Source organism: Phalacrocorax aristotelis, chromosome 14, assembly GCF_949628215.1.
Source record: "Phalacrocorax aristotelis chromosome 14, bGulAri2.1, whole genome shotgun sequence".
NCBI classification, from domain to species: Eukaryota; Metazoa; Chordata; class Aves; order Suliformes; family Phalacrocoracidae; genus Phalacrocorax; species Phalacrocorax aristotelis.
The window spans coordinates 13,931,779-13,959,767 of record NC_134289.1 but is presented as its reverse complement, the minus strand read 5'-3'; the positions used below and the strand labels follow the sequence as shown (position 1 = coordinate 13,959,767).

General features: G+C 43.5%; 1 protein-coding gene across 7 annotated transcripts in view; it reads left to right on the top strand.

The window, feature by feature from the left end:
• The window catches only part of ZMIZ1 (zinc finger MIZ-type containing 1), a 358,035-nt gene that overhangs the window by 187,740 nt on the left and 142,306 nt on the right, over nucleotides 1-27,989 (top strand). For all 7 annotated transcript variants that reach the window (XM_075109305.1, XM_075109304.1, XM_075109303.1 and 4 more), the window contains 2 exons: nucleotides 10,080-10,190; nucleotides 27,130-27,243. In XM_075109305.1, the coding sequence (XP_074965406.1) occupies nucleotides 10,131-10,190; nucleotides 27,130-27,243 (174 nt within the window). In that variant the 5' untranslated portion in view covers nucleotides 10,080-10,130. The remainder of the gene's footprint in view (nucleotides 1-10,079; nucleotides 10,191-27,129; nucleotides 27,244-27,989) is intronic.

Here is a 27,989-nt window from a genome sequence, read left to right as displayed (position 1 = left end):
CAGGACAATTGAATAAAACCAAATACCTTGGGTTTTGATGTATATTCTGCAGGACCAGAAGGATTAATATGGATGGTTCTCCAGTCAGCTGGCTTAAGATGAAGGTGATGAAATGGACTATAGAGCTCACCAAAACTGCAGTTTCATGGTGTCTAGATGTCCAGTATCTTTAGTTTAAGTTATTTTAACGAAATGGTACCCTCCAGCACTAAATTGTCATAATTCAAAATAAGTGGAGTGTTTGAGCGAGGGAGGTTTTGGGTAGCCACTGAAAGCAGTGCACACTATGTAATTTGGCTGCCAGCGACTACTCTTGTTTCTCTGGCTCCAAAAATTCACAGCCATCCAATTTCTACCTTCTATCTTCAGCTATATTTAGCCTTTCCAGGTTTTGCTGGTGGTCCTGCAATATATCTCGCTTCCATTCTGGGAAGCTGGGTAAATCTTTAGTTAAGTTCCATCAGAATGGACCAGGATAATGGCAGATATCGAAGTTATTAGTGCCTGCGTCCCAAAGCAGCTATTCAGTTGCTCGGTTCTCTAGAGACTCTGCTAATTGAGGCAATGCAGCTTTTCTTCCTCCTCTCCTTCCCTCTCCCTGAGTGATTTTCTCCAAAGGAGTGATGCATTCCCTGGTGGCTTCCCAGAAATCATTGGTCTTGGGAGCAGTTCTCACAGGATGAAAGAAAAGGTGAATAAATCTTGTGTTTATAGACCATAAAGAGGAATTACCGTCTACTTTGGCTATATGCCTTCTTCACAAAGCTAAACTTACTGGGGGGGGGGGGGGGGGGGGGGAGGAGTCCCCATCTATCTCCATTCCTTTATTGGGAGCAATATAGCTTGGGGATGGGGGATTGTTACGTTCTTTCTGTTGCCACCCAGCAATGAGGAATGTAGGTTGCGATGATGGAGTATCACAAGAAGAAATCGGCAATTTCCTTCAAATGCTACGGTTCAACTTCCAAAACATGCCTAGTTTAATCAGATAAGTAAGAGGGCATTCAGTGTCAGAATGCAAATCCTTCTCATTTCTAATTCACAGCGGGCTTGAGATGTTTCTTGCTAAGAGCATTTCTTTGGGCTGGCCCAAGAGGTTTTGACCTCTGTTTGTTATATAGCAGGCTGTCTGGTTCGAGGGAGATGTTATCGGAGCATAGCAAACAGAAAATAGCATCTTCACTTTTTGATAGGTTATTGTTAAAAAATATTTGCTGCTCGTGCCGTCTCTTTTTCCATCTTTCTTTTCTCCTGATTCTGAGACCATCTTTATACAGATTGATTGTATTCTCGCTGTTTCCTCTGGACCTTTAGAAAATGCTTAAATTAGGTTGTCTTCTGTAGCTCATCTTTCAGGTTTTAAGCAAATAACTTGGATAAATATGTCCAAACCAGTTGGCTTTCTTCAGTGGCTGATAAATGTCTAGCAAGAGCACGAAGAAGTGTACAGCTCATAGACATCCTTTGTAGCAACTCTACAGGCTCAGCCCCCAGAATGCATGTAAGCCAGATGATGTTAGCAACACTTCATGCGTATCGCAGTATTCGGTAGGCAAACACAAAGAATTTTCAACAAATACTGCAGATCTTACCACAGAACGTCTGAAAGAAATGAGCTTTCATTAGGTAAATAAGCGAGCATCACATGCCAGAATGCAAATCCTTTTCAGTTTTTCTGTTCACCTGATTTCCTCGGCAATACTCGTACTGAGCCCGAACGGTGGGTAGAGATGCTAGATTCTTCTTGCTCTAGGAATTTGCAATTTATCAGGAAGGGGATTTTTTTTTTTTTTAACAGCATTGTTGTATGAGTGATCAGGGACACGGGTTATGAAATTATTTGAGTGCAACACTGCAAGCTTTTAGGGATGGCTCATTTGCTTGTAGCTGTCCCGATGAGGATTAGCATTTCTTACCTGCAAGCTACAGTACGTTTAATAAGCCACTGGATCAGTGGATTCTGCTGTGGAACTGTCAATGTTTGTTCTAGCAGATCTGTCTATATTGGAGTGTGCAAAGCCTCTGAGAGCACTACAGCAGGTCTGTCAGCCCTGGCTCCCCAGGAGCACACTTCTACGCACTTTTGCCTTTAATTTTGTGTTATTACCTCTTGCTGTTTTAAACTGCAGTGTCCTTTTCCCTCCTTGCTCTCCCTAAAGATAACAAGCCGACAGAGCTGACGGCACTAGGAGCTGGGTGGAATGCAGGGAAACCAACCTTGTAATATAAGCATGCAGCAGGGCAATTACCCGAAACTGGGATCTGCAGATGCTGCTCTGGGTCTGAGGAAACGAGTCGTTTCAGCCAGTGGGCTGGAGGTGAGAGCTGCCAGAGCAGCAGCTTTATGGTTAGCACTGGCTGCTGATCACCTTGTCCAGGCTTGAAGGAGCACTCTCCTCAGCTAGAGGTGTGGTATTTTTATGTCCCTGCAATCCCGCTCCTAGTCGTTTTTTTTGTTGGATTTTTTTTTTCTTTATGTCTATACTTCAAGCATAGGTCATATCCCAGTGCCGTGTGGCGCTTCCAGCTAGCCCTACCACCTTTGCTTTTGTAATCAGGCTGCAGATGTGCTTCATGATTGAACAACTTCTGCGCACTGCCACTCCTCCTCCCAGAGGAGTCCAGCAGGCTTGCTTATGCAAGCTGTCATGCTGTCTTTTTTTTTTTTTTTTTTTTTTTTTTTTTAAAAGCATGTGTGGGTTTGCTTTTGTGTGTATCCGGCTGGCTGTTCATGCCTGCATATAATAGGCTCTGTATATAAAAATGTTCCCCAGCACACACGGCTGCGGAAACAGCTTCCTTAAACCCGACAAAACTGCCAGCTCGAGCCACCATAAATTACAGGCACCCGCTCCCACCTCGCCGAAGCTGTGCCTGTTGGCAGCGCACGCACGCGCGCACGCTCGCGTTCCCCCTCTCGCAGTCAAAGATGATAGAAAGTCTTCTGGGGATTACTGCACATTTGTTAGAGCAACAATGGAAAGCAGCACAGCACAAATATCTATTCTTCCTCACCCAGCATAACAAACGCTGCTTTGTCTCACATCTGGACCTTTTTAATAGCTCAGCGCCAACAGCAGTAGCTATTTAGCAGCTTATGGTAAACAAATCTTTATTAAAACAACTTCCTTTTTCAAGTGTTTAATGATTAAAATGGCCTTTCACCTGACATTTTATACACACACACACACACCCCCCCAGTACTATACCTAGCAGGGGAAATAAAATAGTTGTCATGGATAGATATTAAACTTTTTCCGGTTTTATTCTTGAAAGGAAAATAATCTTTAAGAGCATCTTTGAAAATTCCCTTACGGAAAGGCAGACTGAGAGACCTTTTCCTACAGTGTGAGGAGATAACGCTGGTACATCTGTGCCTGCATAAATGCACGTGTGCCGAGCTGCATTGTACCTTTGCATTTTGAGGTCTGACTGCAGGTCTCTGGTTGGTTGGGTTTTTTTTCTTTCTATGCTGCGGAAGGGCAGCAGCTGAACACTGGAAAGGCGAATTAATGCAATTATACCCAATTAATAATATTTATCCTGTATCTATATGCAGAGAGGTATGTTCTGATAGTTCAAGCAACAACTTTTTAAAAGACGTGTCACGTTAAGGAAAATGTCAAGAGGAATTAAGATGTGTTTTGTCCCTGGGTGGCCGCGTTTTGTCGCCAGGACCGGGCGCTGAGGGCGGTGATGTTTCTTAGCTTTATGGTTGGAAGCCACGGGCTCCCGAGGGCTACCGGGCTATTTCTGACCCCTCTCCCCAGGAATCCCCGCTTTAAGGTGACGGAACGCGGCCTTTCCGGAGGGAGAAGAGGGACCTTCCGGGCTCCGCGCCCAGGGGAGGGCGGGCGGCGGCCTCCGCTCCCTCAGGGCGGGCGGCGCGGCGCGGCCCTGCGGCGCCCCCTGCCGGCGCGGCGGGGAGCGGCCTCCGCGGCCCCGCGCTCCCCCGCCGCTGTCGGCCGGCGCAGTCCCCTCCTGCGCCCGCTCTGGCTTGGCTTGTTGCTTGATCAAAGTCACTTATTAGATAAAAATAGCCCGCCCTCTCGTACAACCCTCAGCACGCTGGAGACATGCAGGAAATTATTCTTTTTAGCCGATGGAATAAACGGTATTAACCAACTTGTGTTCTGTGGTGGGATGCGTCGCAGCGGTGAAGAGGAACGTTTGGAAACTGCTGTGTTGAATTCATGCTTAGGGAACCCTTTTCTCCTTCCTCTCACCTACTCAGTGTTTAAAAAGGAATTGCTTGTCTGATAAGGGGGTTTTGTGTGTCTTTTTTTCAAGTCCTTCTTCCATTGAGCGGTTCTCAGTGGCTCCAAATTAGATGTCGTTAATTACAGTGGCCGCGGTTCCCCAGAGGGCGGCTGACTGCGTGCTCGTCCCCTGTGGAAACAGAAACCCGCTGTAACCCGGTGCTGCGGGCCCTCGAACACCTCACAGCGGCCATTTCCCTGCCTCGCCCCTCTCCTTGGAAGGTCTGCCTTTCCTCCTCTGCTCTCAAAACGTCTTTTTGGTGGAAAGACTTCACTAAAAGCTTGATTTCTCAGGAAATGGCCCTCTCCTGCTCAGGAGGAGCAGGTGGCTGTGGGGCTGCACCACCCTTGGCTGGGCGGCAGGCGCCATGTTGCCAGTGAGCTCTGCTCTACTTCTGTTTCTGCCCGGCAGTGAGGGGAGAAAGTGTGTGAGGGGGAGGAAAGGCAAAAAGCACAGCCTGAAAAGTCCCTCTAAACCCGGGGAGAAGGTCGGGCCTGTTTCAGTTGGTGATTCCAGTCACCCCTGGCTGCAGGCGAGCAGGTTTTGAGGGTCCCTTCATCCCAGGCTGGCAGAGCTCTTGCTGTGGACGGCAGCCCTGGCCGTGAGGAGAGCTCATCCCAGAGCAGAACTGAAACCACACTCTCAAATGCAGTAGACTTTTAGATATGTCAGTGTTTTGAAGCAGTGCTGAATTGCTTAATTTTTTTGTTTTAAGAGGCTGATTAGGCTTCCCTAGGAACTGGTAGGGACTATGTGTTACTAAATTGCTCTTAAATGCATTACTGGAAGTCCAGTTGCTGATATAATAATTGCAAACTCCTAACTTGAACTTTCAGCCAACACAGAGCGTAGCAGAATCTTCCTTAAAAAATTCTCTTTTTTAAAGCCACTATCTAATTTCTTTCTTTTTCATTATTAAAGTAGGTTTTGTAGTAATTGTTTAAGGAAAAAGGTACTGTACGTTTAGGGTTAAAAAAAAAAGTCTAAAAGGTCGATACATCTGTTCCTTTAAAAAAACACATTTTCCATTTTTGAGACATCATAAATATGTAAATGAGGGCTCTTTAATTACTGCCTAGGGCTATAAACTCGCATGCTAGAGGGGAGGGAAGAAGGAAGGCAAAGAATAATTCACGTAATTTTTTTTTCTTTTTTGTTTTGAAGAGAGATTGGGTCTTTACCTCAGAAGAGTGAGCAGAAAAATGGGGCTTTTTATTGCTGAATTACCAGAAAGTGCTGGGAACACTTCTTTTTTTGTTTATCCTTCTGGATGTAGTTAGCATATAAAGCAGTAGCGTACAGCCTTTCTGGCTAATGGGTGCACCAAACAGAGGGGATTTGTTACGGAGCACCAGGTAAAATTCCCTTCTCTGTTCCTCTCTGCCAGTACCCTTAATCCTGACCAGCAACATCCCCCGCTGTCTCCCGAGCTGCTCGCAGCACCTGAACCTTAGCGTGGTTTCTAATGCGGGTACGCCAGAGGCTAGCGAGGAACCCTGCAAAGTCATTTTCACTTATGACCTGATACACGCTTGGCACTTAACTGAATAGAACTCTGCTCTTATTCGGCCCTGCCGGCCTTTCTGTGTCTTAAGCACCATTATTTTTGAGTAAGGTGATCTTGCCACTACTTTTAAAACAGCGTGAGATGGACAGAAAGGGCATTTTTTTAAATTTCAGGGTGTGATGTGCAGATGGGGAGCCAAGCCAGTCTACAGCAGTACCTGTGTAGTAGGTATAGTTACTGGAAATCTAATTCTGCTGGTATTTTTTCCCAGCAAAACGGTCTGGTCTCAGCATGTGTATTCTGCCTTGGTAAAACTTCAGGTCCATATGATAATTTTCACTTTCTCTGTTCAATCTTTTAATTCTCGCTGAGGCCTATGAAAGAATAATCTCCAGATAATAATGGTTTCCCACTAATTAGCTCCATGTTTTTTAGAGCAGAAATGACTTTGAGCCAGTATGCTCACTGAAAAAAAATATTTTATTTGATGCTCTTATGATGTATCTGAGAGGAAGGTAAAGATGATCTTGCAGGGCAAGGCAGGATATTTCAAGTCCCAAGTCTTAATGTCATTGTATGCGGTGAGGCTTCATACGTACGATTTTGGCTGGGTGGTTCATGCAACAAATGTTTACTGGCCAGGAGGAGTTCAGTGGACTGAGGGGCTTCTCTTGACCGGAAGAGAATAAATGAGTTTGGGTTGGTGAAAGTAGGAAACTGGAAGTGGTAAACGGTTGGTGGGTGTCTGTCCGTGCAGTGAGGGAGGTGGAGGGAGCCCGGCAGGACAAAGGCTGTTTTAGCCAGAGAGCATTAGTGATGTGAGAACAAGTGGAATTTGAGGATGGAAGTGAAAATAATTCTAGCTACCAGGGGAAGGGTGAGAGTCACGGAGTGCTTTTCAATGGGAGCCACTGAGCATTAAAAGCAGAACTATTTCTGAGACTGAATTTGAGTGCTTTACAGCAGAAGTTGTACGGCATGACTGTGTAAGAGAGCAGGGGACTGCACTCGCAGTCTGGCCTCTGAGAGCCCCGTCGGGCTCCTGCTCAGTCGTGCGGGTTAGTTCTGTGTGCTCTGCCCCCTGCTTTTCCAGGTGGGATTTGAGAGGCTACGCTGTGTGGGAGGATTGACAGTTTGGACGAGTAGAATAGCAAGCTGTGGTTCAGGTAGCTGACAGCAACCTTCGATTTTGTTTATGGTTAACTGGAAGGCAGAGAATTAGGGTGGTATTATATGTACAGTCCATAAATCAATGTGCAGGCTAGTTTGTTGGCATGAGTGACAGCGTATGAATGCAAATCGCTGTCATTGTCTCAGTAAGATCTCTCTGCAGTCTCCCAGCCCTGAAGTATACTGCCACTAACACCAGATGCAGCTCCTGATGCCACTAGCTGTGAGTCTGAGTGCTGGTGTATCTGGCTTTACTGGAGAAATTGTGGTTTCTGGCAGTATGTCTGTGTATCGGTTGCTCGGGATGGATACCTTTATCACTTGGCACCCAGTTTCTCTGTGTGGCTGTATGGAACTGAGGAGGTTAAACAGGCAATGCCAAAAGAGACAAAAATTGTGTTACCAAGTCAACCAGAAACACGGTATTTTGCTTACTGGTTCATTAAGCAAAAATGTCCTGACTTCTTTAAAAAAAAAAAAAAAAACAAGCCTCAGTTTGCATTTCTTCAAATATTTCAACAAAAATCTCTGTGCATGTATACGTTTGTGTGTGTTTTCAACATGCCCTTCTCCATCTGTCCTGATGTTCAATTAAAATGCAGATAATGTGTCCTAGCTTGTAAGATGGATCGCTGCTGAAGTGGTGTCATGTTTGGGCTAGCTTATCTCTTGATAAATACCTCTGCTGTCCACTGAGAGATTAAATTTCATGACTGCTGAGATCTGTTGGGGGGTCTTACAGGCAGATAAGACTGTGTTACTTGCTTTTAATAAAATACTATCAATTTACATTTGCGAAAGGACCTTTGGTTGGCATTTGCTGTTGAGAAGGTGACAGTGGCATAATCAAACGATAATGCTTGTATGTGAAACTGGCTTTTCCATTTCTTAAGTATTATAATTTATTGACAGGAGTGCTTTATTGAACCCTCTTGTGTCTAGAGTGTGGAGATGAGGAGCTTGAGCTGCTGTTATAAGACCTCATTTAGCTGTCTAGCAGAAAAGATTTCTTTCCCTGACTCTAATCCGGCAGGAGCCATGGAAGAACTTTATCAGCTAGGTACAGAAATCTCTGGCAGCTCGGGTGTGTGGGACGCACACAGATGCGTGGTCTGGAGTCTGTCTCGCCCTGACAGCCAGGCAGTCAGGGTTCCCACCACGGGGAGCACTCTTCTCCTTCTGGGGGTTGAGTATGGACAGTGCTGGACTTGTAGAGCTGCTTTAATAGAAGAGATGTTGAGTCATGTCTAGTAGGAGGGGTAAGCGGCTGGCTTCTCGAACCGAACCACTATCTGAAAAATTTGCTCTCTCTTATGTGTACGTAAGGAGTGGAAAAGAGATTTGCCATAGACAGATCTTGGAGTAACAAACTGCTCAGTGTTGCTGAAGAGATTTGTGATGGGGAGGTTTCTGTGCAAGTCTGGGACCTTGTTTGCACTAAGGTTTTATATAAATACAGCATTTGGGTGTGTATCTCTGAATCTGTGCCTGCTCCCTGTTCGTGAGGATACAACTTTTTAGACTGTACCGTTCTATTGCAGTAAAAGGATACAGGGATTTGTAGGCAAAGACTGTTTCCATGTTCCACTGCACAGTATCTGTGGTTTCCTTTCCATTTTAGATGCCATGAAAGTGATTGAAACAGCAGAGTATACATGTGTGTGCGTGAAACATCTCTGTGCCCCTGGGAAGTGAATTCTAGAAAAAAGCACTTAAAACTCCTCAGCTTATTAAGTACAGGCTGGAGTCTCATGCAGTTCTGCTTAAAACATAAATAAGTAGAAGTCACGGTGCAAACTCTTTGGTAATATGAATTATGGACTGAAACTGTTGATAGTTGTTGGCTTCTGTCTTTACGATCTGCCCCTCTGCCAGGATAGGAGAAGGATAGGGTAAGGCCGGAGAGAGGGAGCAGGTGGAAGAGGCCTGGCAAAAGACAAACCACGCCCACACCAGGAGCCTCACTTAGGCTTACTTGTGCTTTTAGCATCTTGCTCTTGGTCCAACTTTGAGTGGCATTTTGGCCATTCCTGACTATCGGATCAGGAGAGCTGTTTGTGCTATGGCTAATCCCTTACCCCAGTCCGAACACGGGGATGAGAGAGAAGTAAAAGGCGAATTCAGTGTGATGCCTGCGTGTTGATTTAGCATCTACTGTTTCCCCCTCTTGTGGGCAGTGTTCTTGATTCCAGACATACACCGTTATCTTGACAAAGGGCCGCTTATATGTGATCATGGAATATGATGTAAAGCATGGCTCTGAAAAAGAGTTAATGAATACATGAAGCAGGGCTTGTCTTGATGGCGCCACTGGGTACCAAGCTGTACCCGCAAACCTATCTCGGCATGATGAGTGTCAGTGGTGGGCTTAGGGGAGTGCAGGTTTGCTCTCTGGATCATCAAAACTTGTGGCCAGTTTTCCTTTGATTTTTGTACAGCTGTAGCAGTATGAATTAAAATTCCTAGCATCACTCTGAGCCTTCATTTCCATTTTCTAGTTGTTTTTAAAGTCACTGGGAAGTTTTAATTTTCCTTAAGTTAGCGTTTGTTAGAGGTGGGCTTAAAGGACACAGGACCATGTTCTGTTACAGAAGTAACATGTAGTTTGTTCAGCTATGGATACCTTAAGGAGCCTGACTTCCAGAGGGCAGGAACTGCTCAACCCTTTGGTCAGAACATGGATACACTGGATTGTGCATCTGGAATCATTAGTTGTTCTGAAAGTCTTGGCTGAGCTGTGAACCCCAGTCCCTCACCCACTGTTACCTCAGCCATTTCAGGAGCTCATTGAACAGGTCTGCTAGTTTTAGGATTGAAGGAGGGTCCAAAGTATACCTGTTGCTTTTATTTTCAATACCAAAATCCAGAGTCTTCATAACACACACTTTGTGTTATGTTTGGCCATATAATACTCTGCCATATTTGATTCATTTAATATTTATGGGAGGTGTTTTCTCTTAGAGGAAGATTAGGAAGAATCCCCATGCCCTTGTCCTTGCAAAGCCAGACTGTTACTGGGATTATTATTATTTTATCTCTCAGTGTCCTCAGGGGTTTCTTGCAAGCGGCTCTGCCTGATTGTTTGGTGGTAGAAGTGCATGGACTGCACTCAGTGATCTTTACTGTCCTTTTTGTTTTGCAGATCGAGGGATTTTAATGGCTTTCAGGTAGAAGCCAAGTGGAGACAATCAAAATGAATTCTATGGACAGGCACATACAGCAGACCAATGACCGGCTGCAGTGCATAAAACAGGTAAGCTGAAGGTGGAGATCACTGCTGCTGGATGCGTGTTTTGGTTACTTGTTGCGTGGTTAATATCCTTGCCTTTTAGAGGGGAGGAGAGTGGTAGCAATGAGACATTGTCGTCTCACCGAAGAGAGGAATATCTGCTGCAGGAGCCAAACTTTCCCTTTCACCTTTCTAAGAAATCTTCAGCCTGGAGACTTACCAAACCTGCCTCGGCTGAAGCAGAGCGGTGCTAGTCCTGTCGGCTCTGCCCTGAAGGTGCCACAGTGGGTAGAGCACAGTAATCCAAAATTTCCATAGGCCAGTTTTGATGTAATCCAGTATCTCACCTGAAACCTGTGCTACCTGGAGACTCGAACTTGGATGGTTGGCATACCTCCAAGCGCTCAGGTTAATAGGTTTGTGTGGATATCTAAAAGCTTCCATTTGCAAGGTAAAATGTTGAGAAGCATCTGTTTGTGAAGGGGAAGGGCCCTTATAATTCACTGAAAGGCAGTGGGATCCAAGTCTCATTTGTGGATTTCCCCACTGTAACTGTGCTTGCAAGTGCTTCTGCAACGAAGTAAAACTGCAAAAGCAAGGGTGGAGTGAGCAGGTGCCTTCTTTCCCTGTTTTACCTTTCGCAGTGAGTTTTGCTCTCTGGCACTGCAGGCAGCACGTATCCTCCCCTCACGTATGTTGTTCTCCGCATGCAAGAATCCTTACAGAAAATTCATAGCAATGGTCCTTTGTGTAGGGGAGGTGAGCAAGAGAATGGTTTCTCCTGTTGATGTTTCCTGGTTTTATCTCTGAAACCCAACGCACACGTGCAGCAAAGCATAAATGCAAGCAGCACATGAGCCTTTTGAAGACTGGTTATCCCAGCTGGATCCCTGAGATGAGTCCGAAGTTCATCTCTTCAGAACTGGTTGAAATTTTCTGAATTACATTGGAAAAATAGAAAGACATTACTCTGTGAAATAATGTTCCCAAACCATTTTTCCCTGTTGTCTGAGCAGTTTTTTGTCAGTTCAAGCCACAGCTTGTTTAGAGGCCAGAGTCCTGCTGTTTCAGCTTTATATTTGTATTAACTAAGTTAAAAAAAACTTCCCTGCCTACTTTTGCCCTGGGACATGTGCATATTGCTGCTTGAGGGAATGCAGCATTTCCCTGTTCATGGATTTCCTTGTTTGTAGACAAAAGCACCTCAAATCAAAGGAACTGGTAAAAAAAATAAGCATGGGGTTTGCTACTGGATCAGTCTAGGTTTTTAAACTTCACTTATTTTCTCTTATCTACAATTTCCTCAAGAGGGGCAGTGGAGGGGAAGGTGCTGATCTCTCTCTGGTGACCAGCAACAGGACACGAGGAAACGGAGTGAAGCTGCCTCAGGGGAAGTTCACATTGGATGTGAGGAAAGGTTCTGTCACTGAGAGGGTGGTCGGTCACTGGAACAGGCTCCCCAGGGAAGGTCACGGCACCCAGCCTGTCCGAGTTCAAGGAGCATCTGGATGATGCTCTTAGTCACGTGCTTCGGTTTTAGGTAGACCTGCAAGGAGCAGGGAGTTGGACTCAGTGATCCTTACGGCACCCTTCCAACTTGAGATATTCTATGATTATCTGTTTCCATTCCCTTAGTTTCAGCAGTCTCCATCATTATGTTTTGTCATGTTTGCCTAGATATTAGTAGAGGTTTATATTTTCTAGAAAGTGTTGTAACGCAAAGAACAGAAAATGTGCGTTTATTTGCAAGCCTGGCCGTGCAGATGCTTTGGGGGATATGAAAAAAGAATTGAGTTTATACCTAAACCAGCTGATTTTTCGCTCTATGTTTCCTTTATAAGAGAGGATTTCAGAATAAATCAAAGCTAGTTCATAGGTCAAGGAGCAGAAATAGGTCTCCATCGCTGCAGAAGTGCTGGTCATAATCCAGCCTCCGTCTGTGGTGGCGCGCTCTCTCTTGTTGATGAAATTTTGGGATTTCATCACGGTTTCTTACGAGCAACTGTCCGGTTCAGAAAAAACGTGCTACTGGCTGGCACAGACTGGTCTCCTTTTTGGCCATCCTGGCCCGTAGGATGAAGAATGAAGTGACTTGCAGAGCAATTTAACCTTCCAGCTGTAAGAACAGACCTTTAGATCAAGTGGAGACAAATGGAGGATGCTGCTCAGTTCCTTTTTCTAGAGCTGTCAGTTTAGCAGAGGGTTTGTATTATTTTAATTAGATAAAAGAATATCAAATTACATTTCTTCCAGTATTAAAGAGAGATTTTTGCTGTGTAATGGGTACTCTGTCAGTTAAGCCACTAACTTCATTTATACATAGTGCTGGTTTACATAGGCAGTTAGGGTACTTCTTCAGCGATGAAGGCCAAGAGGAAGAGAGGAATGTCAGACTTCCCAGCATCCATGGAGCATTCTGTTTTGTTTGAGCCTGTCTGGAAGAGAGCTCGGGCTTCTCTGGTGGACAGGGGCATGCTTGCGTAGCTGCTCTGTTCCATCTGACAGCAAAGGGTGCCTGATGAGGTACCCTACCCAGGCATGCTTGTGAATTTGTGGTGCCTGTGTTCTGTACAGGCCCGAATAAGAGACTAGGCATGCTTTTGTTTTCAACTCATTAAAAAGTGTAGCTAATCGAGGCTGTGGCTGAATACCAAAAATACATAGCAGCTTTTTTTTGGTGGCAAAGTGGCAATACTTGCAGTTTTGTTGGAGAGGAATGGCTGGGGTTTTTTTGTTTGTTTATTTTGGGGTTTTGTTTGTTTCTTTTTTTGTTGAAGAACTTAGCATAGAGACTGCTCTTTGCTTTTCAATGGTTCCAAACTCTTGTGCTGTTGTTACCTTTGCTGTAGTGGAGTAAGAGACAGAAACCCATCTGACTAGTTTTTTGGAGGAGACTCTCCTCTCTGTCACAGGGTCATAAATTTCCAGCTTGGAGACATCTACCTTGTTTTTTGAGACAGGTCATTAGCTGCTAAAGTGGACAGAGTAATTTCCAGTTCACCCGTAGAGAACTGGACCACACGATGTTATGTGCAGGTTGATTTTGGGAGCAAAGCAGTACCTCGTGTGGCTATGTTAATGTATCTTCACCAATTTTGGGGATTAACTGCAGGGTCGAACAAAAATTTGCCTGCCTTTTCTTCCTGTCTTGTTTTTTAATCCTTTCTTCCCAGCCTGTGAACAAACAGTGCTGCTGTTCTGCTGAAGAGATATGTGCTTTGAGGGTGATTAACACAGCAGTGGCACGGAAGGTGTGCTGCAACAGGGTGAGGAAAACCATCCTGCCTCAGCACCCACCATCTGCATGTTTTATAACCTTGCTGGCAGCTAGTGGCTCATGCAGCCAGACCCAGAGCTGTCTGTCGCCCTCCTTGACCCTCACCCCAGCCCCTGAGAAACGCTATAAATGGTAATCTGTGTGCCTCTTGAACTGATCAGGTTTCAATGTAGGGTCAGGACAGGCTTCTTTCTTCCCAGCTCTGTGAATTGTGAGACACCCACAAGATCCTTGCTGACTTCTGTTCCAGGATCAAGGTTGTATTTTGCCTTCATCTTTTTTAGTGCGTTAAAGATATAAACCCAAAACTTGTATATGATCAGCTAGTTAGGAAACGAAGTGTGTGTTAAGAAGTGTTTCAGAATAGATGAAAGGGCAAACTGAAGAGGTGGCTGTGTATTTATGCTTAAAAAAAACCCCCCAGACTTCTGTGGAAGGCTGGAACAGCTTGTGTGGTCGCTTTGTAGCTGATTCCCTCAGTATTTTTAAGTGTATGTGCTTTAAAATCAAACCGGGTTTGTTTTTTTTTTTTCTTTTATGTACTGTGGAAAAAGCCGAAGTAACAGCCTTCCCTTAACACATGCAATTAGTTTGTCATGACACAGGAGACTTTTCAAGGTACGTTGAAGAAGGCTGGATCTTCAGGGTGCAGACTTTCTTCTTAATTCTTTGTCCATACAAACGGAAACATAAAGTGATTTTGTGCTCCGCGAAGGTCTGTTAGCTCTTGAGAATGGCCCTATTTGAGGTTGCGGTAATAATCTGTTCAGCTGCCGAGTGCTCGTGGCTCAGGTGGCTCTGATGCATCATCCACTGTGGAACTCCGGGGCAGCTGGAGTTGGCTCAGGCAGCCACAGAGCTGAATTTGAGGGCTTCCCTGGTGCCCGGGGCCCAGGCACGGCCTTCTGTAGGAGCCAGCTTGGCTCCCACTGCATAGGAAGTCCTGACAGAGAACTGACTGGTTTTCTTAAAGGTTCCTCGTAACAGACCAGAGGTATGGCTTCAATCGAACACCATCCATTCTCTTATGTGAAATGAGCAAATACCAGGTGAAACCAGTGGATCTGGTGGGTCCACTTTCAAAACTTGGAGCTATTTTAAATCTGGGGACTTCTACCTTTTGTTGTCTCTGCTGTTGGTCAGTTTGTAAGGAGTCTGTACATCTCTCAATTCTTGAAGAGAAGATGATGGAGAAAATGTTTCTGTATTTAGGTTACAAGGAATCAGAATCGCTGCATGATATCTTCCTGCCGTGCCTGGGGATGGTTGTCAGTGTATGTACTAGAGCTGTGCTGAAATTTTATTGGCAGGTTAAAGGGAAGTATGAAAGGGCTCTCTGGTGTCCAAAGTATTTGGTCGTGGTGGGAACAGAGAAGGTTGTTTCTGCTGCTTGCATCATGTTACGTCAGAACACGTGGAGCAATATCGGCAAATGATGCTGGATCTCTTGGGGAACCCCGCTTAATTGGAGCCACACATCGTGTGGCTGATTCATAGAAATTAGCATTTCTCCCCTCTTCCCTTCAAGAAAGCTCGCTCAGTTGCTGCAGTTGCGATGCTTTATAATGCCTACCCAGCCATTCAGAGAGACATGCTAGAAGTTGTAATTGCTGTGTGTTTGTGTTGATATTTTCTTGCTCAAAATGGAAACAAACAGGCCCCATTTCTTTCATCATTCAGCAACGGGGTTTTTGGTCGCTTGCAATTCAGAGGAAACAGAATTCTTTGTATATCTATGTAACGGTTAGCATTTAAGCCCTGAAATGTTTGAAATAATTATTTTGTTCTTCGATATTATTGTCGCAGGCTCGTGTAAATGCTCAACAGTCCTAAGCATGGCATTTTTAATATCTTTTGGACTGGTATGAAAATACAGCTGAAAAGGTTTTAATAAAGCTTCACAAAAACTTCATTCTTCAAGAACTTTGAAAATGAAGGGCACATTTATTTAGAATACGTATTTTTTTGGTTGTAGCCCTTGTAAGTGTTACAGGGTTTTTTTAGCAGCAAAATATGAAATGGCATACACCAGTAAGGCTAATGGAGAAAAAGACCTTTCTTTCTCATACAAAGGCTTTTGATGGGTCTCAAGTGTTACACCTTATTGGTTGAACGGTCCATCCATGCTATCTTAGTAGCTAAATTTTTTGTCCTTTATTTTTTGAGACCAGTAGCTGCGAATTCTTTACTTTCATGCTCATTCTGTTGGAATATTCCTCTGCTAGAGGTAAGTATGTTTAGGAGAAACTGACAGCAGACCAGCTTTCCTGGCTCCTCTAGTCCTCTTAGAGGCTTGTCAATCAACATTCCTGCCCTGTTAGATCCTGCGTCCTGGTAGGGACTGCTCTAGCTCAGGCGGTGAAGCCATAAGGGAAAGAGCAAAGAGGCAAAATGCTAGAAGGAAGGGGGAAGAAAACACCTTCTTGGTAATTGCAATATTTGGCTGGTCTGTTTATCTGACAAGATTCCAGTGGGCGGAATATAACCCATCGCCTTTTGAGGGGGGCTGGGAAAGTTGGTGTTGGTATGCTTCCCTCCTTCCCAATTCTGCTGCTTGTTTCACTGCAGCACTTGTCCTTGAGTGCTGGGACATGAGTATTGTGAACTGTTTTTGAAGAGAAAATGTGTTTTAAACTTGCACTTAAAACTTCTAGTACCCATAGTATTTAGGATAATGTTATTGTTTTCTTGCAACTAATCTGGCCTATTGCTTGGAATTGCCTATTGGTAAATGGGGATGAACATTTGAAAATTCCAGAAGTGTGTAGGTTGGATCCACAGTGTCACCTTGGTGTCAGATGAGGGTAGGAAATCCTCTTCATCAGCAGCTGGGTCAAACTCCGCTGTGAACATGTGACGTAGCTGGCAACATGTCTCTAGCTTCTGTCATGCCATTTCTGGCTCTTCCTTCGTACGTACGCATTTGCTACTTGAGTTCCTTCCTTTCGGTGTGCTAGTGCAACAGCAGATCCGTAGCAGGTATGCCTTATACAGCGTTTGCACTGAAGGACCATCGTACCTGCTTGTAAAAGCAAAAGGTGTTTGTGGAAGAGTTGTTTGAAGTGGTGATAGTGCTGTTAATACCAAGAGCCTTCAGCTGTGCAGACCTCTACCATCATCTACTGAAGGAAAAGTCTCCTTACTGGTCACGTTCGCTCCTTATTACTTCTGTGCACTGCATAGGAAGAGCCGTTAACGTTGTACATCGGCAGGTCACAAAGCACGTGCTGCGGGCAGTTCTGTAAGCACGTGCAAATGAAAAACATGTCTTTTGACTTGGCAATATCTCGGTAGTGTCTAGCTGGCTGGTGGGACCCCGGAGAATAAGTCATGTGGATTTTACATCTTCCACGTGGTACCAGTTCATGTTGTGGTCATTTTCACTAGTCACCTTGAGATTTTATCTCTGCCTAGATTAAGAGATTAAAATAATAAAGATTAAGTCGATTAAAAGTGCTATAAAAAGCACAATCAGTAAGTAAATAAATTACTCAAATGAGTAAAAAAACCTAATTGGAATATAAAATGCCCAACAATTGTGCTGCTGTTTGACCAGGTTTACTGAAGGCTATAGGTTATTTTTTAAAATCAGTGCATTTATTCTCCTGAAATTTACAATATTAATACATGTATTTATTTTAAATTCTGTTTTCTTTCAAGTTGGTTCAGTACATAAGTCGGGAAATTTTTTTTCCGCTTGCCATCAACTCACCTTATACTTTTGGGTAGCGTTATTTCTTTTCAAAGGATGCACTATTGACAATAATCTTCCAGTCAAGGGATATTGTAAAACTTCACTAACTTCTTCAAAACACCTTGATAGGGAAAGAACTGCATGAAAAAACCCACCGACCCCAACTTTTCAAGACACTGTGATATGTACCTCAAATTATTAAATGGTTCATAACACGGTAGTACTTATGTAGATGCCCCACTCCGCCTTATCCTTCACTTAATCTTCTACTAAAAGGCATTGTGAAGCTAGGTTTTTGTTTGTTTGTTTGTTTGCTTTAAAGAAGGCAGGTAAACAAGTCTGGAACAAATAAGCCTTTTTTCAGCAATAAAAGCCATTAACGTTTTAAGTAAATATTTAGTTCCTTATTCTTATAGCACAATATGATTCTAAGGGAAAGAGCGTGGCCACTGCTTTGATAAAATTAACTCCTTGATATGTCGAGATATTTAGGAGTGAAACTACTTGCTCAAAATCACGAGGGCATTAGAGGAGAAAGCTCCTGTATCATTACATGGTCTATTGGAATGACAAAGCTAAAGAAGCCTCAGCGCCGTTGCTGTGGTCACACACAGGGACAACTTATGCTAGCATGTTGTGGCAGGGGGATACTAATGGAAAATGGCTTGTTTCTGAGGCAAGAAGAGTGAGTGAACTGGTTAGGCAAACTGATTTCATAATTCAGTTGAGCTGTAATTGCAAATTTAAAGATTAGAGTCTTGCATCACTGAGTACGGCCTTAGAGAAAGAAAAGACAGTTATATCTTTGTTTCTTGACTTTTTGCCTATAAGATGACTCTTTGTGAGTGATTAAGGAAATACAATTCAAAGCCCTGTGTTTGAGTCTCTTGTAAACCATACTGTTTTTGGTGCTTTCAACTGGCATAATAGCAGTCCAGGTGCTGGTGGTAAGAAGGGTACAGAGATTGGTCTGGGCACTGTTGTTCCATTTATCGATAGATGAACAAAAGGACATGTTGCCATTAGTGTGTCCTGTTCTATCTTCAGTCAGCGGCCTTTAGACCCCAAAGTGATAGTTTCCTCTTGGGCAGGGGAGGGTGAGGTGGAGCAGCGGTAGGTGGGTCTTTGGCGAATGTAGTTTAATTTGTCAGATGTTCCCTTATATAACACAAAACGATATCCAAGTATATCATAAATATACTGCAGTTCTGTAGATGTGACGGGTACAAAGCAGGAAGACGGCAATGTGATTCTGATCAGCAGAGCTAGGGAGTGATTCTTGTTTTAGCTCTTCTAGCTTCTGTGTACAGTGCTTGAGGGTCAGGATGTTGAATCCTCCTCTAACACTTTTGTAAAAGTAATGGACAAGCCAAGGTTGCAGCTTCTTTCCTTTCCTCCACCACGTGCACGTGGATGCACAGTCTTCCTCACAGGTCTCTCTCATGCTATCGGAGATCCAGGCAGCAGAACGTGGCTATTCCATTATCAGGCATTCACCTTTTCTGAAACCAATACTGCTTTACACATACACTTTATACTAAAAGTGTATGAGAGAAGCATCTATGGAAATCTGCGTTAGTTCAGGTTTTGCTCCCCTAAAGCTCACACCTGGACAATTTCCTTTTTTGCAGTTCAGTGGTGCTTGTGGGTTTTATTTGTTTTTTTCTTATTTGTTTAGCATGTGATCTCCTGTCTTTAGTGTTGACTCCCCTGCTCATCTTGCCCAGTATTTTCATGTAGTTAAAACATCTGATAAAGACGTGTGCTGGTCTTTGCTCAGTATTTACTGTTTTCCTTTGAAAAAGAAGCTGCAGTGGACAAATGGGACAAAGGTGACTCCCTTTCATTCTGTTTTTCATAAGTAGGCATGGCTAACATGGCTTTAATCTCTCAGTGTATCTAGTGCTTCTCAAAATGTGAGCTTAATAAAATATTTATAAAGCCTCCAATGGAATGAGCTATGTAAGTGTAAGATAATTCTATTAATTAGGAATCTCTCAATCTCACAAACGCTAAATTGGGAGGGGGGGATTATCTGAATACAAAATGCACAGCTTGAGCCTTTTAATGTTTTTTGATAAATAAAACAATCTTTGCTATTGAAGGGGACTGTAGAGAATTGAACTATATATAACCATATCCAGATAAACAAAAATCACTCTCCCAAAAGACAGAAAATAGCTCAACACTCCCCTCTATCCTCTTGAAAAAGAAAAAGACCATTTGTTTTGAATCTTCTTTGCAGATGAGTTTTTAATGTACTGAGTATAGCTGCTTGTGGATAAGGCCTTTGTATAATCACACTTGACTGTAAAAAAAAATAGTAATAGAGAAACCACCTATTTCAGGCTACGGCATTTTCTGCATTTAAAGTGTATCTTCAGTTAATGTCCTGTGTTTCTGTAACACCCCCCAGCTCTGCTGCAGCCAGTGGAGGGCATGCCGGGGAGAGAGAATCCTTGGTGGGTGGGGATCTGAAGTGGAGGTTTGTGCATGGGAGGGGAGAGGGGCTCGTGGTTGGGCTCGCTCTCAGAGCCTGTTTGGGTTTTAAAGTAATAAAGGCTCTATTAATGTATTACAGCAAATGACCCTTGCTGGTTTGCAGGTCCTCTACTGCTTGCTTATGGTGCTGAGTGAACTATCAAATTTAGGTCTAGTGGGAGCATACTTGTGTGCTGAGTAATCCACAGAGACCAGCCTTGTCTCCCCATGGTTATGCTGTGTCAAGGGTGCCTGACCAGGAATCCTGTTTACATTCTTTAGATACGTGATTAATGTTCATCTGGGAGCTGAACACGCTTTGCCCAACATGCAGGACCATGGTAATTCTGCTCCTGGGTTGTTTCAGTTGAAGGGCACGTCATCTCTTTCTGTTCTCTCTGTCCCTTCCCTTTCCCGGTCCCTTTCTTTCCTACTCTCCTTTTCACCTCCCACTTCAGTACAACAGTGCGTTTTCATGACATGTGATTGCAGGCATGACTGGATGAATATTAAGATTAACACACACACACACACACACACACACACGAGAGTGAATTGCGTGGCAGAATCTGCCAAAGCACCTGGACACCAAATCCTGTCTCAAGGGTCAAAGTGGGCATGCACCAGAGTCAGAGAAGTCATGTAGGCATGGAAGAGAGTGGGTCAGCTCCTTCCTCAAATGGTATCAACTGGTTTAGGCCAAAGGAACTACAGTTTCTGCATTAATAGTTTTGAGCTTCCTTATTTCTATATATAAAGTTTGATAACTGCTGTGTTTCGTTTTGCTTTTAAATTCCTAGATTTTACCACGTGATAACTTTAACTTTCATTGTTGTGGAGAAAGGCTTGAAAACCTGCATGCCAGCAGCTGAAAATAGCAAGCAGATCATGTGAGCTTCAGAGTTGTGTACATGCATTTGAAATGTCACAAGCCTCTACGCAAAATTTATGGCATGCCAAGTATCTGGCTCATCGTTTGGAAAAGATGGGTTTGGTACTGGGTTTTATATCGCTTGGAATTCTGGACCTGTTGCAAGGTTTTGCAGGACTCGCAGACGAACCTGTTGTCTAAACTAGGAATAACTTGGCTGAAGTCTGAGGATTAACCCCGGAGTAAATATGTACAATATCAGAACACTAAAAAACATTATTTGCTTTTGGCACCTCTCTCTACGTGTCGTGTTTTATGGGGGATAATGAGGAATATTAATTACAAAAAATTTTTCTCTAGGTTGACAAAATCGAAAGTATCATTATTTTTAAAAAAGGGGGGGTGTTGGTAAGGCAGGAGGAGTATTTGTACTGTGAAGTTAACTTTGTCTTCCTCTTACATTGATGGTATAGCTCCACCTTCGGGAGAAGTTCCGTGATGCGTTTAATCCAAAGCATGGGCTGTTGAGGGCAGAGTGCTGGTACCTTCCCAGCCCTACTTTGTGTTTGCTGCCACCATCTTTGAGTCAGGTCTCACGATCGCGTGGTCGCATTGGGAATCTCACTGTAAGGGATGACTGGAAATCAGTATTTGGGAGGTTGGTTCACACTCAGAACAGCGAGTGTGCTCTGATGCACTGAAAGTGGTGGGAGTATGTGGTTTGGGGAAGAAGCTTTCAGGGGCAGCCTGCCACGAGACTAAGCATATCAAGAAAATATATCCTCAGTGTTAAGTCAACTTCAGCCTCGTATTGGCATGAGAAGATGATGTGCTGTAATCTGTGGCTGTTCCCATGAGCTCCTGAGCAGCACATGCTGCTGCTGTCTCCCCCGGTAGGGCTAAGGTTTGAAGAACGGCACTGCAGGCCATTACGGAGAGCTGGTGCAGCTGAAATTGTCAGTGTAGGATGAGGCTAGTTCACCACACAGAGTCATGTGTCCTCTTTGCTGCGCAGGAGAGCAGGCAGGGGAGGCAGAGCCGTGGGAGGCAGGAGCCTTCCAGGGCTGGCAGCTGCTGGTGGCCGCGTTAGCTGGCAGTGCTTGCGGAACAGCAGCCATAGCTTTCTGTCCTGCAGGAGAGCAGCCGCCTCCTGGATTTAATTTCCCCAACTGGTGCACCAGAAGCTTTGCCAAGCGTGCGGCTTTGCCACACAGTGTGTAGGAACGGGTTAACTTCAGAGTGAGGAAAAGGCTACCTACCACCTAGCTGTGTTTTCTTTTTCCGTGCAGTCAGAGGCTCCGTATGTCGCCAGTGTGTTCTGTTGCTAATGTAGAATTCCCAGACTCGTTGATTAGTGAAGCCAGACAGTAGACAGGGTCCAAGTGGCTAACCATGTGAGAAATTCAGTGACTGTAGGCTACTGTTAATTAACCTAGAATCTAGCAACATGGCATAGTGTCTGTGTGATAAGTTATATTATCTTCAGCAGCTCAATTAAATCAAGGAGTGAGACACAGAGCAGACGTAACTCTGCAAAATAAGCAGACAACTTGAGTCAGCCTTCATAATTTGGTGCGACATCACGTAAATAAATGCAATAACTTGTTTAGCATAGTTAAGCAGTTTGCTGCTCAAAAACTTATTTGCATGACATCTCATTTTGAATAGGTTAAGTTGTGGCAAATTAGGTCTGTGCCTTCAGTCTGATGTATTCCGCCGAAAAGAGAGAAAAAAAATCCTCCACCAGAGATGTGTCATTTGTAAATTGAAATTCTACATTTGTTTTCTATAGCAACAAACTGGAACATATGGATTCCATGTTGAAATGATTCACTTTCTGTACCGCTGCTGTCATGTTAGCATTTCTTGATGTGTGTGCGAGATAACTTTAACCCTCTGTAATTGCTCTTAATTTTGACTGTTACTCTCCCATTACTTACTAGACTGTTCTAAGATACGCCAGTGTACATCTGGGTTGCAGTCCTCTATATTTAGAGGAAATAAGGCTGTTGTCCTTGCCGTGTTTCAGCGTGGATAACTGGTTTCTGTCTCTCAAATCGTATTGAGTCTTTGGTTGCAGGAAGTGGTTTGCACCCACTTTGGTGTGGGTGTGTAAACCGAAAGTACTCCAATTGTGCTTTAGTATCCTTGTAAGAAATAAGATCCTTATTACATATGCCTATTCACTCACAGGGGCCTGAACTGATACGTGGTGCGAAGCTTACGCTCTTGGGCCCACTGCAGAGTTTTGTTGCACATCAAGACCTTTTGATCACCCTCTAATTGGAAGGGAGTAACAGTTTCAAGAAGTGGCTGTATTTTGAAATGTTTGCACTAAAAAATTGCCACATATTAGCTGTTCTGTGTAACTCCCCATGTGAGTGTTGGTTTTTCCCCTCCCCTGGTGACTACACAGCAGCAAACCAGGGAACAGGCACACAGTCAGTTGCTGTGAGAGCTAATGAACTTGGCTGTCCTAGTGTACTTCATCCTCTGCCCGTATGTCCACCCTAATTTACAAAGATGGTCTGTTCTCTATGTAAATAAAACGTGTAAGCCAGAAGTGGTCATGAGCAAGAGGTGGATGTTCCTGTCTTCCCTGGAATCCAGTCCAAATGTTACCCGGTCCTCAGAAAGGGGCTTTGTTGGTACAGTTCACTCTGGCTGGACATAATAAAGTGGGGAGCAAAGTCCTTTGCTGTTTTCTCCATCCCCCTACGCCAGACTGTTAATTGAAGTGCTACAAAGATTCCTTCCAAGACCAAAAATAAATGACTCTGAGAGACTGTCTCTTCAAAGCACCACCTGGTGATCGCTGCAGTAATGATACAGTCGCATGCATCAAGTGTTTCTGTGATTTCTGTTCCGTTCAAGCTAAGAGAATATTAGGGTTTTAGAGTTATTACAATGAAAACTTTCTTAGGTTTTGAAATAATGAAGATGGTCATGTTTCACTAACAGCCTTCTAAAAAGCAGATGATACTGAAAGCAATCTGGTAAATAACTGATCCATTCAGTTTCTTGGCTTTGTTCATCTCTGCTCCAGATTTTATTCATACAAATCTTTCCCAGTTGTTGAAAACACCATTGCTTGCAAGTGTGGTGGTGTTAGGTGGCCCTTTGCTAGTGGCTTTGAAGATCCACCAAGGTGTGTCATAGCAAGATCGAGTTCATTGTCACTTTTTTCTAAACCATCTACTGATGAGGTGACTTTTTTTTTTCTTTGTTTACATGAAGCACAGTTTCAGACTAGACTCTTCAGGCACATGCCTTGCTTCTGTCAAAGTGCTGCCAATAATTTCAGTTGAGGAGGATGGAGCCATGCATGGGAAATGCTTCACAACAAAGCTGATGGATGGGTCTGGCATAAGCTTTGTTTTGTACTTCTGTTCTTGGATCGAGAGCTCAGAAAATATCTTTAATTTCTTGTTCAATGAATATAGTAGATGTAATATTCTTCTCAAGCAGGCTCTTTGTTGTGAGGATGTGAATGACATCAGGGCTTTTTGCCCTGGGTGCAGCGTTTAAGCTGTCAATAAATTAAAAAAAAAAAAATCACAGAAGGCTTTTGGAATTTCATGTAGCATAACTCAGGGAAGGAATGGCACTTGCCATAGTGCTTTGGTTCGTGCTGGATCTTCTTTGTTTTCCACAAAAGTAACTTTGCCCTCTGTAACCTGGAAAAAAAAATGGAGGAAAAACCTTGAAAATATTGAAAAGGCAGAAAGCTGTGAGAAATATGTTCCAGACAGAACTGTGTGTGACATTGCTAGAAGTGTTCCTGCAGGACCAGCTTTCCTCTCATCCCAGAAACTGCTCAAATCCACTCCCCGGAGATGGAAAACACCGGTGTTCTGACAACTTTTTCTTATGGTTTGTTCGGGGGTTTTTAGCCTATAATGGAACTAATAGAATTGCCTATCTCACCCAACTTGTTTCTAAACTAGTTTCAGTTGTGTAGTTGCATTTAAGTAGTCAGGATTTCAGATTCCCTCTGTATTTAAGCCGTGGGTTATGATAGTGTGTCTCAGTGCTCAGTCCTGATGCAGTGAAATAACTTGATGGAGAGTTACAGAACAAACAAATCAAGTCATTGAGGTCACCCCTCAGGTGACACAGGCAAGTAGAGGAGCCTTCTCTTCCAACAGGGAAGTGTAAAATTAATAAATGTTGGCCCCTTACTCTAGGAAAGTGACACTGCTTTTCAGTGGTGTCACAGTAAGTAGAAATTGGCATTATACGGTGCTAAACTGAAAATGAAGCATATGGCGGAGGTCCCGCTCTGCTTTTCATTTGTTAGCCTAAACCTATACAAATTGTTCTGATCCAAGTATAATGTCTGTTTCTCAGTGGGGAGTTTTCCTTGTAGGTGTTAGTGGAAGATGATGTGGGTAGCTGGCAGACGGCAACGCTGGTGACAATAAGTAATATTTAGCCCTTATTTAGGGCTTTTCATCAGCAGATCTCAGTTCATTTCCCAAGGAGGGAAGGATTATTAAAGACTATTTCAAGTACAGAATTGAGTAGCTTTCAGTGAATTTTTCCCTATGTTGTTTCTGTGTGGAAGAGGATTTTGGTTTGGGGTTTCTTGCCCCTACTGAGAGATCTGTGACCTGTCTCCTACTGGTGCAGTACATGTTCAGTATCGTGCAATTTGTTCACCAGCTTGCACACTTTTCCTGCCGTCTGGAAATCGTATGTTTGATGGCAACAGAACTTATACGTGCTATCATAGAGCGGTTTGAACCAACTTCTGTTTCCCCTGCAGATCAAAGTGGTGTGTGGAAGGAGCAGTTTACGCTGAGAGATTTGGTTTTAGGCAATCACTTCTCTGGAGGATTAAAAGAAGCCTTCAAAAAGGCATCCTTTTCCTTTTTACTTACAAGACTCATAATCCAAACTTCTGGCTCTGTTCATGGGACCTTTTTTTTTTTTTTTGCAACAAGCCTTAAAACATGGCTTTTTATACTTATTTATGTGGATTCTGCCCTTTGTATGCGCAATAGTCTGACTCCTCCAACAACTAGATGATCAGCAGGCAAGGGAGAGTTGTTCTGAAATGCAGCCTAGGTAAAGCTATCGAACTGGATGGTAGCGTGAGCTATAGTCTGTATTTGTAGAGCAGACGAAGAAAACCGCATTGCACAATGCCTGTCTGCTCTTTCAGATTCTGCTATTGTTTTAAATTTGTGCCCCACATGTCAGTCATCTCTTGTTAAAACAAGGCCTCTGACCAAGAGCCTTCATTGAATAAGAATTACAGTAACGTGATCCAAAAGCTCACACACTGGGAACTCCTCAAAGCCTGGCACGGGAGGAATTTTTTTTTCCTTCATTTATCGTGGAGTTAATGTATGCGGCTTCTCAGGCACAAGGGGATGGGGGGAAAAAATAGATTGTGAAAATTATTATTAATCCAGATGCTTGGAAATGAGCAGTCATGTTTTCCCAAATTATGCACTGATTCAAAAATAATGATGTATTTTAAAAATGATGCCTTTGGGTTTTGTGCCTTCCAGATAAAACACTCGGCTCGTTTTCATGTTTTCCTCTGCAATCCCAAAAACTATAAAAACACTATTTAAAAAGATACTGACAATTCCTAAATACACTCTTTTCTTGTTTGTGGAGTTTTCATTGAAACGCCTAGCATCACCAGAACTGCAAAATTTAGTAGCAATATTATGGATGGAAATTGTATTCCTTCTTTCCTGTGCCCTCCCTCTGCTCCTGCTGAAATGTTGGAATACTTCGGCAATGTAGCACAGTGAGGGATGACAGTGTGAATAATAGTACCAGCTAAGTTTACTAAATGCTCTAAAAACAGGACTACTGGTTGTCAGTACAAAGGCAGAGATGAATGTAAGAGTCAAAAAACTTATATTGTCCATGCAAATTTCAAAACAAAGTCAGATTTTTCTCTCGAAACTCTGCCAGACTCTTCAGGAGAGGTAGGATTCCACACTAAATTTCTACCTGCTTCCTATACATGTGAAAACATTTCTGGTCATGGCAATATCCCACCACGCTTCAGTCAAGAAATAATCTTCCATTATTCATCATCCCAAAGGTGGTCACCCAAATTGCTCATGTTCATACATCATGATGAGCAGAAACCAGAATTCCTGGAAAGGATTGGTACAGTAAGTGTGCTTGGCTCTGTCGCTGGTGTTTTCTGAGGCTGTGGTGTTTGCCTCCTGGCTGGCAGGCAAAGACTGAAATCTTGATTGTTGGAAGGCATGGCTATGCTGGCGCGTCCTGACGGGGCATAAACCTGAGGCAAAGACTTGGAACGTAAGACTGTAATGTCCCTCAATTTGGGCTCGGGCAGTTCTGGTTTCAGAGTAGAATCCATTACGGTGTGCAGGTGGGCGAGGTGATGTTATGGAGGAAGGAATTCAGGGGAGATCTGGTATTTCAGCCGCAGCTCGCCTGTAGCTAATGAGTTCATATCAGAAAACCTGCATATGCATTAGTAAGAACGAAGGAGGATTTTCTGTGTTTACTGTAAAATTTAAGGTCTTGCTTCCAAATTATATGCTGTTCGTAGTTTCCAAACTTTGTGTTAATGTGCTGTAGAAAAGACTATGTGAGCCCTTGTGTATGTTATTCACCGTGTTGCTTCGTCTTCCCTTTCCAGCACTTACAGAACCCTGCAAACTTCCATAATGCAGCAACAGAGCTCCTGGACTGGTGCGGAGACCCCAGAGCCTTCCAGAGACCATTTGAGCAGAGCCTGATGGGTTGTTTGACGGTACGTCCGTTCCCTCTGTGGCGGTGGTTCCTATCCCCTGTTTTACACTGTGTGCAGTCTGTCGTGGCCAAGGGAACTTGACCTTCAGAATCTGCATTTTGTGGGGTGTTCTTGTCACTTATCTTAAACACATGAAGCCAGATCCTAACAACTGCTTATTAGACTTAACAAGAAGCAAAGTGCAGTAACAAGAAGTTAAATCATAGAAGGGAAAAACGTCTATAGTTTGATTACTTACAAGCGCACAGGCTAGGTTACTTGATATGCATGTATAATATCTATATTCATGGTTTAAAATTGCTAAGTGAGCTGTGTTCTTATGGAGTTAACGGACCTTTCGGGCATTTGTTTTCCTTTGCTTATTTTTGCTGGGATTGGAGGGCTGCTTGTTTTCTGTCCTAAGTATGCTGTACTTTCATCTAAACAGTGTTTCTGTCTCGCCTGTTCGGCTTACTTGGTTACATAAATTGACTGCAGGTCTAATCCTGACATACTGATTCCAACAGTTTTATTGTCTTCTGTGGTTTTCTTTCTATTCACTCTTTATTAAGACCACTGCAGTTCCTAAAGCAACTTCATTATAATGCATTGAAAATGTATTTTATTGTGTACACAACAGCGTTTCTGGTTTTGAAAGTTTTATTTCCCATGTACCCAGCAGCAGGATCCAGTCCAAAATCCACTAAAGACTTGAGAGGAATTAAATTCTGACTGGAGTAGTGTGTTCAAAAACTTCACTGCAATTT